At 33.5% G+C, this 13,098-nt stretch overlaps 1 protein-coding gene across 1 annotated transcript; it reads right to left on the minus strand.

Annotated features, from left to right (window-relative positions):
* Positions 1-3,524: 3,524 nt before the first annotated feature.
* Positions 3,525-6,153, minus strand: LOC105421221 (uncharacterized). The gene is made up of 3 exons (XM_011627794.3): positions 6,013-6,153; positions 4,879-5,208; positions 3,525-4,120 (listed from the first exon to the last, which is right to left on the minus strand). Exons 1-3 carry the CDS (start codon positions 6,074-6,076, stop codon positions 3,846-3,848), a joined length of 669 nt encoding a protein of 222 aa, XP_011626096.2. The 5' UTR covers positions 6,077-6,153; the 3' UTR covers positions 3,525-3,845.
* Positions 6,154-13,098: the final 6,945 nt, after the last annotated feature.

The following is a 13,098-nucleotide window of genomic DNA, read 5'->3' on the forward strand; positions in this document are numbered from 1 at the left end:
CAAAATAATTTTGAACAATTATATCATTTGGATAAAAATAAAGAAAAAGATGTTTTAAATTTTAGTAGGAGTGTAAATGAACTCTTTGATTTCTGTAACCACTGGTTTAAAAATATTTCAAAAAATCAACAAAAACTCTCATAAAATATTTCTAAAGTAGAAAATAAAATAGATAGCTCAGGAAAAGTGAACAGTATAAACTTAAACACTGAGTCAAAAAATTTGCTAAAAAGTTTTGAACAATCTTTGAATGAAAATAATGTTTTCAAATAGACTTATGAACCACGTAGCACTCCTCCATATGATTAGATGTAGAAATTTTTTCCCATCAGTTACCAATTGGTGTGAAAAAATGGATTATGACTAATTGGTGTTAAAAAACCTTTCACACCGATCACATGATGGAGTTTTTTCATATGAAAATACTTGTACAATAAAATAAAAAAAAACGTAAGAATTGACTAGACAAATCAGAACCAGATGAACGGGCTTGGATCTGCTCCGACCCATGTGTTAACTGCACTAACATCTTTTATCTTGCTGCCATATTTATAGGAGTCTACCTTCCAAAATTATGTGAGGCACAAAGGGCGAGCTCCCGCCGTGCGATGGCCGAGATTCGGAGCTCCGGCCTAGCGGCCGCACCGGAAGCCTCCATCCCTGCTGAAATACAAGGAGCACTCCCACCCCTACCATCCTCCTCCTAAACTCTCCCTTTCTCTATCTTATTTTAATGTTTAGAGTTTTAGTGTGAGAAAAAAGCGTGTATGTTTCGGCCAACCGAATTATATTTTGAGTTTTATTGTAAGAAAAAAGTGTGTCATATTCCGGCCAGCCGAATTGAGTGTGCGAGCTTCGTCATGTAAATGAGTTTATGGTAACATGAAATACAGTGATTTGAGGGTTTCATGTAAAAATGAGAAGGGTTTGTGAATTACCCCCAAGTGTTTGACTTTGCCATTAGTGAGTTACAAATGGTTATATTGAGTTTTATAAATCATATATTCGTGCTACAATTCCTCCTCCCCACCCTCTTATATTTGTGCTACAAATTCCTCTCTCTCTCTCTTAAAATCTTCCTTTACCCTCCCTATCATCGAGGTAGGAACTTGTTAGGAGTTATCAAAACTTTTGAATTTAAATTTAAATCTGGAATTTCAAATTTTGAATTTTTGTACGTTGTGTAGGATTTTGTATTGATGTACACTTTCTAATTTTTTAAGATTTTGTATTGATGTTCTCTTTCTACTTTCTAATTTTTAAGGATTTTGTATTGATGTACTCTTTTTATTTTGTTAGACCTCTTGTAGTATCTACAAATACTCACTTTTGGGTAATACGTTTTATTGAAATTTTTGTTTTTATTCAAATCGCTCCAAAGTTTTACGGAACTAAATATTCAATTAAATACAGGGAAAGGGAAAGTTTACTGTAGCATTGCGGCTACAGCTCAAATCTCAGGGGAAACTACTGCTTTGTTGTAAAAAAAAATCAAATTGATCATCCCGACTTAGACAATTAAGAATTTGAGAAAATAGAAGAGCTCACAAGCCTTAATATTAACAATTATGAATTTGAGAAAATAGAAGAGCTCACAAGCCTTAATATTAACAATTATGAATTTGAGAAAATAGAAGAGTTCACAAGCCTTACTATTAGTGCGTTTCATACAAAATTATATATTATAAGTCATTATTTATTTTTCAGGGACAATTTTTTCTCTCTTAAGGACGATATTCCCATTCATATTAATATCTGTCCAAAAATATAAATAGGCTAGTTGGTTTCTCCTTCTAGAGATGTAATGGGTTTGGATATTCCCATTCATATTAATATCTCTCCAAAAATATAAATAGGCTAGGTTTCTCCTTCTAGAGACGTAATGGGTTTGGGATCAACTTAGAGAGAGAGAAAACGGGAAAGGAGGAGAGACAAACCAACAAACTCATTTATATTTGCGGAAAAAAAAACCTAAATAGAATGTTAGGTTGGAGAGATAAAAATAAAAAAATAAATAAAAATAAAAAAATAATATACAAATAATAAAAAAGATAAAAAATATGAATATTTATTTTAATTTTTATAAAAATTTAAAAGCTTTTTCGTTACTAATAAAACTGTAAAATAACCTAAGGGTCAGTCAAAAAAAATAAGGTATTTTAGGAGAATTGATGTAAGAATATTTTCATCAAAGGCATTATAATAAGGAAAACATCATCGGGGGTAATAATTTTTCTTAAATGATAATATTTTTTGTAGGGTTAATTTGTCACGTGTCGTTAAATGCTCTTTTGGGATTTGGAACGAGGCACATGCATTTTCCACGTAAGTTACTTTCATTTACTCTCCTCCTACTTCAAACGCAACATCTTTTCTATTGATTTTGACGTATTTAAGTTAACTTGGACACTAAAATCTAAAGTATCAAAGCTTTTGTACTATTAGAGTTGAACTGAAGGGGAAAGTTTATAACAAAATTATTTATTTTTGATATAAAATGGTCATAATTAATCTTGATTATTGGATGTGAAATTGGATGGCTACATTTGTTTCATTGATCAAGCTCAAAGTTTTTAAAAAAAAAAATCTCAAACTTTGTGACATACCCAAATTATCAAATTTTACATTAGATGATTATAAGTAATTGTAACATCTTTGTACCACAGGCAAATGGTCACATCGTATAAAATCTTTATAGATATTAAACATGTAACATCAATATCTAGGCCTAAGAAAAGAATGGAGTTTTGAAACTTTTATTTGGATATTAATTAAAGAAAATTTTTATATAACGTGATAGATTTTTTTATAATAATATAAGGCAGCAATTTTATATAATAAAAGTAAGGTACACCTCAAAAAGCCAACAAAAGGGTGTTCTAAAGTTGGAAAACCGTCTAATTGATCATCTCGACCACGAGATATATGGATTATAAAGAACAAAAAGAATTTCAAGTTCTAAAACTAATGCATCTTCAAACAAGTTATCTAGACCATATGCTTTCAAGATTTTGAAGTGTATATAGATATACTCGATCTAAACGTTTTTTTGAAAATTTAAATTTCAATAATTATGGTTGAACATGGATTTTTCAAGCCAGTACCAACACCAAAACTACATCTTCCAATCGAATTTAGAAGTGCACAGTATAAATTATAAAGGAAGCACCTTATACAAACCTCACCCATTAATGGGTTTGACTCTTTACAGAGCCACAATGCAATCTCCTAAGTATATGCAATTTTGGCATCATAAAACTTAAATATTAATAATGTCATATTCAACAATTATATATCTAAAAAGAAATAGATTTCATGCCATAGGTCTATATTGTAACATGCATTTTGAGTTATCTATTTCAATTTTGAACACATCTATTAATTTCAGTCAAAGGCAAAAATAGATTCATAATGAATTGCAAATTAGAACTGCATAGAAAGTTATGTGATATGGCTTTACCAAATACCATAAAGCCGTGGCCCAACAAATTAATCCTTAAAGTTGAAAATACCAACTCACAGGTGCATTGTGCAAAATCCGAACATAAATTGCTGCCAAATCCAAACATCATATTAGTCTGAATTGCCGCAAATCTAATCATAAACAAGAATGCAACTAAAACCCAATTCATTAGAGCACAACAACATAGCAAAACTCTAATTTATTTTATAAAGTAAGATTACAGAAAAAAGGCAAAATTATAAGGGGCTCAGAAATTTTTCTGTCAAATTATGTGATAGAAGATCTGGTGTGCAAAAGCTTGCTGGAAATCTTTTTATGATAATATAGGGGATGCTGCAGGTGATGTTGTAGGCATGGAAGACTGAGAAGGTGGCAATGGAAATTAAGGAGGACCCTCAAATGAGGGCTCTGGAACATCAACAGGAGAAACTGGAACCATAAATGGAGCCTCAGATAGTGAAACCGGTGGAAGAGGAAACCCAAAAGAAGGTTCAGGAACCTCGACTGGCGAAACCGAAACAATTTCAAATGCAGGAATAGGACCCTCAATGGGACTCGAAGAAGAAGACCATTCCTCAGATCCGGAGCTCTTAATGCTGATTGCTCTGCGTCTGGAGCTTGACCCTTGTGATTCACATAGTTTAGGAAGGAACACACCTACAAACGTATATTTATAGTTAAAATTCCCTACTAAGGAATTTATTAAAAACAAGAGAATTTCATCAAAATAACTATAAGATATGAACTATTTAACATATGACTTTTGTTTTTTTTATTTAATTCACATAAAAGACAGATGATGATGATAAGGAAAAGTTTTAAAAAGGTAAAATGTTAAATAGCTTATCTGTTATAGGTAGTTTTTCTAAATTTCCCTAAAAAATAAAAGCAATAAATGTAGTTAAATTTCTCTTATAAAGAATTTCATCGTGATTGTAGATAAATCCTTTTTTTCCTTTTTGTTTTGGAGGAGGAGGGGGGGAGGAGGAGATTATTATGCAGAAAAAATTAATATAATATGCCGATCTTGAATTATCAAAGAAGGTGCACCTCAAAAACCCAAGGGTTGTTATGATGCTAGCAACCCTCCAATTAATCATCTACACCTTGAGATGTATAAATAAATATTGGGAAAAAGGATTTCAACTATTAAAATTAGTGAATTTTCTAACACATTATCTAAACAATCTATTTTAAAAGATTTTCGATTGTTCGTAGATGTAAGTACTATTGTTGGAGCTTTGAATTTGAGTTAGAAATAGATTTTCATGCCATCATAGAAGGTTTTTAGCACTAGAACTAATATTTTAGAAGGGTTTGAAGGTGCGCCTTACTTTGATTGTTTAATATCGACGGCTCGTATTAACCGCACCAAAACTCACTGATAAGGAAAAAGAGAGAGCTAGAGAGAAAACCTTCCCCAGCAGCAAGGTTGAAGTACAAATCTACTACATTTGGGCACTCTTGATAACAGTTTGGGGAGCAAAGCATTTGTGTGAATCTCTCTTCTACCAATAAATCTGAAGAAATTCCAATTTCAAACCTATCCAACCCACATGCTTGAATACACTCATCAGTTTCAATCCACCCTACTTTGTTCTCCACCACTATCTCAGAAGATTGGCACGTGTACTCCACATGTGTATTGCTCGATGTCGAAAACTTTTCGAGCGTACACCTTAGGCCTGTGGATGACACCGAAAATGCACACAAATCCTTTGGCAAGTCCTCACATGTGAAATCCCCTGTACAAATCTCAAAATTAAGCAGGGTTTTGCTGAGAGATTAGATGAGCAGTAATTTTATAATTTTTATAACTTTCAAAGCTTATGAAAGTTTATGAATCTTAAATTCTTAATAAAAAAGTTAAGTTTTTATTTTTTTATTATTCATTTTAAGTCATTAAATATTTTCTATAGCTGGTTAATTTTCTAACCGACTTTTTGAAAAAAATTCTTTATATTTTTTAGATAAGCTAATTGTCATTCAAGAAATTTAAAATTTGTTAACAACATTTAGCATATAAAATCCCTTGCAAATTATGGCTCTCTCTCTCTCAAAAAAAAAAAAATGTCATACATATAGCTTTGGATAGAAATGATAGTGACCATATATTGTCAAAAAAAAAAAAAAAAAAATTGATAGTGACCAAGAGGTCCTCGAACTCTTTTTAACAATCTAAAACTCCCTTTATGTTCTAAAATATTTCAAATCCTAATCTACATTTGTTTTTCAACACTTCCCTTTATGTTCTAAAATATTTCAAATCCTAATCTACATCTTGTTTTAACACTGCGGATTATAAGAGGCAGTAACCTTACTTGTAGAAATAAGGTTGCAGTATTCTACACCTTACAATTTAGTTCGACAATATGGAGAGTATCAAATGTACACCGCCCATGATGGATGGCATAGATTTCTACAATCTGATTTCTACAAATAAAGTCGCCACCTCGCATATTCAAAACTACTCGTTCTTTAAAATTGACCATAGTATTACTTTCAGAACATGCATCACACTATTGTCAAGAGGATCAGTAAGTTCTTACCATAAGCCAGAGCCACGACTAGCAGCACTACCTGTGCAAAAATGGAAACCCTAATTGTGGCCATGGCCAGTTAACAAGCTCCTTGATTGGTCCCTCAGGCTGGTTAACCTGAAAGCCCTAGCTAATATCCTTCCTCATGATAGGCCCATGTTCATATATATAGTGCAACCATGGTCTGACCTCGGGTTAGTTAAAAAAAAAAACCAAAAAAAATAATAATAATAAAGGAAGGACTTTGAACTTCAAACCTTAGACCTTGGGCCAGTTGCCCTAGGACTTTGAGTTACAAATCTTAGATATTGGGCCAGTTGCCCTTATTTTAAGCCTTAAGGCATGAGATTTTCAGCATTAATGCACTTACATCTATATGCATTATAAAACCAGCCATAATCACGTGCATAGCACAAAACGCGTACATAGTATTAAATGATATCTCTATTTGATTACAGCTTGCCGAATGACTTACTCCCTGGGGTAAAATCCTTTTTAGGTAGGGGTGGTAATAGACCAGGACCCGACCAAGGACCCAAGGGATGTAGACCTGATCCGGGTCTTGGTATGGGTCCAAAACTTGGACCCGACGAGTTGGTTCCTGGTCCAAGTCCGGTAATATTTTTTGGAGCCCAATATATAAAATATATTTAAATATAATTAAATACATAAATATTTTAATTTTTGGGTCGGGTTCAATCGGATGCAGGTAATAGGACCAAGACCTGACCCGGTCTGTTGCCACCCCTATCTTTAGGAGTACTTTAGGACTTAACATTTTATGGATATAACCTCGTCAAATTAACCATCTCAAGAATAAATAAATTTTAAAAAAAATAACATCCTAAAATCGAATTGTATATTTGGATATGATTAGATCAAAATAGTTAAAAATAAAAAATCTGTAATTTTTTTTTTTTAATACTCATTTGACCATGCTTAAGCGGAAAATCCATTTTTTTTTATTCACTTGGCGATTTTAAGTGGATTGCAAAATTTGAGTCTGTAAAAATTATCCCAAGTAGCTCTTTTGTTTGAGGGAGTAACTATACAGTGTACTCCTGTGAGAGTACAAGCACAAGCTCATCTGTTGTATCTTTAGCGAGTCAGTCTTTTAGATAGGGGTCAGGTTGACCCGTGGACCCAATAGTCGACTCAACTGGGTCCGAGCCCAATAAGATCCGATCCGTTACATATTAGTATAAATGCATATTAATAATATTAAATATAATAAATAGTAGCGTGTGCTTGTAAATGAGATGATAAGTTGACATCATTAGAAAAAGAGAAATGGATATGTTACTCTTAAGGAAGAGAAAGCTCCACTGAAATAAAATAGAGGACCACTTAACCAAGTCAATTCTTTAATGTGAATGGCTCACAGGGCCAGGCATGCCCTTGTAATATTTTACACAGTCCATTATCTAAAGAATTGGATTTGCTAGTAGAAGTATACAAGGCAATTTATATAACCAAATAAACTAAAGGGTGTGGTTTTTATAAGGCTAGAGCCTAAACAATCAAAGTAAGGTGCACCTTCAAATAGTATCGAAAGATGTTGTTTTAGTACTAAAAATATTGATAATGACTTGAAATTTTATTTTCATCCCTAATTATAAAATTTAAAAGCTTAGATCAAGTAGATCTATGAACACTTGAAAATCTAAAAAATTGATGGTCTAAAAAATGCATTACAAGCTGCACTATTTCCAAGACTTGAAGGTCTTTTTTTCTTTTCTTTTTTTACGTCCATATATCTAAAGGCCGTGATGATTGGATTTAAGGGTTTTTCAACATAAAAATAACTTCTTGTAGCGATTTTTTGATGTGCGGCTTAGTTTAATTATTCAGGGCCTTAACCTTATATAAACTTTTTCTTAAACTAAATAATTGAATTATAAGTATCAAACTTTATATTGAGTGCGCCCATGTCAAATCTCTTGTGTAAGTATCCCAAGCAAAGACAGGCAATTAAGGCCATCATTTTCTAACCATTGTTTTTAAAATTATTTTTGGATCTCTTAAATGAACATGTGATCCTTTTTCCATTTAGACATAATATAATTGTCAAATGGAAATGAGCAGTTTGCTCCTAATTTGTTGCCAAGATTCACTCATTTCAATAGAAAAATAACAAGGAAGAGTGTGAATTTTGAATTCTTCTTCATGACTCCACTTTCCTTATAAGTTTTTCTAAAATCTCTGTCTAGGATATTGACAATGCTTCCTAGATTATATTTCTCCTTAATTTCTTCTTCAACTCCTATCTCTAAGATTATCTTTCTCCTCACATTGCTTCTTCAACTCCTATCTCTAAGCACATTCAACATGTGTATATTGATCTCAACCTGAAACCGCTTCCAAGATTCCCTCTCTCAAGCCTGTAAGGAAGGTCGCAGTCCCATCTCAAGTTTTTATGAAAAAAAGCAAGTATTTTTTTAAAATTGCAAGGAATTTTTTTAAAAAAATAGTCTTTTATCTAAATGTTTATATGCTGAAATTAGGGCAAAATACCTCAGCCTTGGTTTGGTGTATAAGCTCATTGTTCAAAGGGTAGATTCTAGGGTGCCATCAAATTTTGGACCACGGTAGGGGCCGACCTCACAGTCACCTCTTTAGTGATCCAGTGGCCGTGCTGGTTAAAAGCGCCTAAAATAAATAAATAAACTTTAGAAAACCTTGGAAAACATAAGAGGGATTTGAAAGAGTTTCGGGAAAAGATTAAGCAAATACACATAGAAAAATAAATAAATTGAGAAAGGAAGACAATGGGCCTACTTGTAAGTCGGGCGCATAGCACCCAGAGCTAGGAAATGAGTTAAAGCAATCAGTGTGGGGGGACCGTTCCATTTGTCTTTCAGAGAACTAAACCAAAGACATGACTTTGATTGATTGAGAGTTCATGGTGGTGCGGGACTCAATAGTCCAGGGGACACCTAGGATAGTCTGTAGTCGGCTTTTTTGGTTGTTTGAAGTTTGGAGAGGGCTGGTTGAGTTCCATGGAGTTGCAAAGAGTTCTAGGAGGTTCAGGGCTAAGGTATAACTGAATCTAGAGTTCTAGGGTTTTGAGGGGCGAAAGCATAAATTGGGTACAGTTTAGGGTTACTTGTTCAAGTTTTGGTGCTTTATTTGTTATTTAGAGGCTAGGGAGGGCTGCGTTAAGGTCCTTGGAGTTGCAGGGAAGTCAGGAACTCTAAGGTTGGGTCTAGGTCAAAGCTAGGGCTTCTAGGATTTGAAGTAGGGTAAGGCAAAATGAGCAGGTTTAGAGCCTAAAATAACTGGGAAAAGGTCAACTTATAGGGAATGGGATGTATAATTGCTCTCCTCCCCTCTCCCCCTCCTCCCGGGGTAGTCGCTTTTTGGGTAAGTAGCGTGGTAAGTCAATAGGATTTGGGTCTCTATCTTTTTGGTGAGAATGGAGTCAGAGACCTCATCATGAGGTTCGGCAATACTTAATCTAAGTCGTTAATCGTAGCAAGACTATGGTTACCTCACGCATGAATAAGGTCGAGTAACGCAGTGTGGGGGCTAGTAGTTAATTCGAGCATTTCTGGAGCATTTTTTAGCATTGTTGGAGTCATAAGCTTAGGGGTGGCAACAGGTCTGGACCCAAAACCGGACTCAAAAATATAATGTGGGTCCTAGACCTAAACCCGATTGGATCCAGACCTAGACCTGCATAGTGTTTAGTTTCAAGATTTGGACCTTAACACTCCAACATGTCCAGTTTTTTAACCCATACCTGGACTTGGGTCGGGACTTCCCTTCAGGTCCCAAGTTAGGTCCGGGTCCATTACTACGCCTACATAGGTAGGTAACACAATACTTTGACAAGGTCGCACTCAAGGAGTCTTCAGAGAAAAACTAGGTGAAAATGGCAATGTGAGTGTACCAAACTCATGCCAGCAACTACGGGACTCCGGTAGAGTCACAAGGACAAAAATGGTATCTTTGTATGCAATTTTGTTTAGGGTGCAGTTGGCATACGGATACATCCGTAGCTATAGAGGTAAGTTGCGTCTTCAAATTTTATGAAGGTATATAATTTTGATATAAAATCTTTTTAGGATTATTTCAAAATCTATTTTTATATCTAATTATAAAATTTTAAATTTTAAAAATAGTTAAAATCAAATAGAACTATAAACATATGAAAATCTTGAAAATGGACGGTATAGATAATATATTGTAAAATGAACTATTTTTGAAACTTGAAATCTTTTTATTTTTCATGGTCATACATATTGATGTCGAGATGATCAATCAAAGGTTTTTTTCAACATTAAAACTACCTTTTCCGATAAATTTTTGAGGTGCATACGTAGCTCTACGTTATAAGATTGTAACCTTATATAAACTTTTTCCTGGATAACTTTCAAATCATGTATCAATTTTGAGTAATTCTTGGAACCTTGAAAAGTTTACAAGCTCCTATACAATTTAGAACCAAGTTTGACCTAATTGAATGAGTTTCGAGGGATCTATGGTGTTTCGAATTTACGGTTTCGGTTTTGGAGTTTCTAGATATCATGTTGGTGCATAAAGTAGTTTCTTAAGATCAGGGTTGTCTAGGATTACAAAGTTGTGATGTTTGGTGAATAGATCTAGGTCTTATGGTTTTAGGGTTGCTGGCGTCCGAGAATTTTTTTAACCGGAGTAGGGTTGTCTACACTAAAATATTAAATAATTACCATAAATAGAAATTATAAAAAATTATGTAATATTATTCTCAAAAGTCCAATCGTAATCTCATGACATAAAATAGTTAAAAATAAAATAAAACAACTATGATTTTAAATTTTAAAATCAAAGATAAATTTTTGGACCCGGTTTTTATGCGGCCAAGCCCACATATATAGAAATGCAGGCCTCTTAATAAATCTATTTTTAAGATGGATTTTAAGAGTTAATTTTTAAAGACATGTAATCTCTAGCATGGAGATCATGAATACGAAAAGATAAATAAATTTTAAAAACTAAAAATAATAATTTTAGTAAAAAAACATTTGGACCATTAGTTTCCATTTGTTTTTAGATGGAACACCTACTTACATCCATCTTTAAAATGGATGCTTTACACTTTCTGGACCGCATATGTAGAAATACGATCCAGCCCACATGAAACAATTTTCCTAAATTTTCTTATTTATGACGTCATGCAATATATTGCCAGAGTTCAAGGCACAACCTAGTCATCCCAAAGTTCCCAATCTCTCTCAGGGTCTCCAGTTCCTAGATAATTTGGAATTGCTTAGGTCTGCCACAAGCAAAAGAAACACAGCTTAGAAGTGGGGGTGGGGTGGGCCGGACCTGGACCCGGAGGACTCGGACCAGGGCCCGATCGCACCAAAACCCAGACTCGAAAAGTGTTCGGGTCCAAAATTTGTACCCGGACCCAGATCAGGTCTACCCCTCAAGTCCCAAGTCGTGTCCTAGCCCATTGCCACCCTTACTTAGAAGCCAATGTTCCAAATCTGCTAGTCGTTGGACCGCTCTCAAAATTTACCAAATGACGGAAGGTAGCTTTAGTTCTCCCTCATAGGATAAAACCAGCACGTACGTAGAGTTTTTGGGAAATTTATCACACTATACCTGAGATTTGAAACATTCAACATCTCAAGTATTGTTTTTTATCTAATTTCAAATAGCACATCATTTTTTTAAATAGCACTTGTGAAAATGAGTCTTGAAATTTATTGAATTACACCTAGGATAAAATGCTATATAGTTCAACTTTTAAGTGCATTTTGATGAACTTTACATATTTTTTTAATTATAAAATTTGAACCCAAATCTGATGAAGCTACATGAAGTTAATCAAGACTTCCCAAATCTACTCGGAAAGAGCATTAGGCTTAAAGTTAGGAATCATGCATTATTCCGTACCATATACAATGTAAATAATGTAATGGAATTTTGGTTATATCATATTGGACTTTGAATGTGGATAGTGTAGGAGAATTTTGGTTATATTATGTTAAAATTTGAATATAAATAATGTAAGAGAAATATGAGATTATTGGATTATGAAATATGAGATAGATTATAAAATATGAGATTATTAGATTTGCATATGGTTACACGTGGAAATGTTTGGAATAAGAAATTAATAGTTTTGGGACATTTGAAGTTGGAAAAAGTTTACATAAGGTTGAAACCTTAAAATTTCGACTTCCACTCTTTTACTTTTTTTATATTCTTTTACTTTTTTTTTTTATAGAGAGGCAAATTGATTGAGTTTATTTAATCTTCTTTTCTTTTTTTGGGTAATTCAGTGAGGAAGACGAATCCCTATCCACCCTATCCATTTTTTAAATTGTAAGTGACTTTTTAAAGTTGTAAGTGGTTTTTTAAAATGTTAAGTGAGAATATAAGCCTAGACCTTAGCTGCCGCATAAATGATGCTACCACCACAACCCCAACCCCAACCTTATTTTCAATAAATTTTCTAATACTATTTACTTTTAGCACAAAGAGATCGCGTCTATTCTTATCCATCAAATTTCCAATCCGGTGGTTGTTCCAATCGGGTGGTTGTAAACATATTATAGACTAGAGTCAAAGTTAAAAAATAAAAATTTCTCAAACTCCGTATCAGACTCTAACCATTCAATTTGAGATTCAATAACTAAGAATAATTATGACCTTTTGGTAAGAAAGATAAATGGGCTCACGATATACAATAACATCTTTTAAAAACAAAATCTTAAAAGTCTTTTCTCCAATCTCTTTTCTTTCTTTCTCATTTTTTTCCCCTTTCATATTCTCATTTGAAACCCAACACATTCTTCCCTCCTCTCACATTCTCTTGCTAAAAATCCAACTCATTCTTTCTACCCTCACATTCCCTCTCTAAAAGCGCAACTCAATCTCTCCTCTAAAATCCTCTCTTTAAAAATACTATCCATTTTTTGCATCCTCAAGAATATGATTTTCTCTCTTCTTTGATTTCTCTTCTCCTTTAATTTCTATCTCTTTTTCTTCTCTTCTCCTTTAATTTCTATCTCTTGTTCTTCTCTAATTTTAGTTTTGAAGAGAGAATATGAGAGGAGACAAGAATGGAGTTGGGTTTCTAGGGAGAGAATGTGAGTATAA

The sequence above is a fragment of the Amborella trichopoda genome, chromosome 7 (assembly GCF_054954075.1).
Source record: "Amborella trichopoda isolate Santa Cruz 75 chromosome 7, AtrichopodaSantaCruz75HAP2 v2.0, whole genome shotgun sequence".
Taxonomy (NCBI): Eukaryota; Viridiplantae; Streptophyta; class Magnoliopsida; order Amborellales; family Amborellaceae; genus Amborella; species Amborella trichopoda.

Coding starts and splice junctions, on each gene's coding strand:
- LOC105421221 (XM_011627794.3), bottom strand. CDS start 6,076: ATGGCCACAATTAGGGTTTCCATTTTTGCACAGGTAGTGCTGCTAGTC. Junction 5,209..6,012: donor AGTCGTGGCTCTGGCTTATG/GTAAGAACTTAC, acceptor AGATTTGTACAG/GGGATTTCACATGTGAGGAC. Junction 4,121..4,878: donor CAACCTTGCTGCTGGGGAAG/GTTTTCTCTCTA, acceptor ATACGTTTGTAG/GTGTGTTCCTTCCTAAACTA.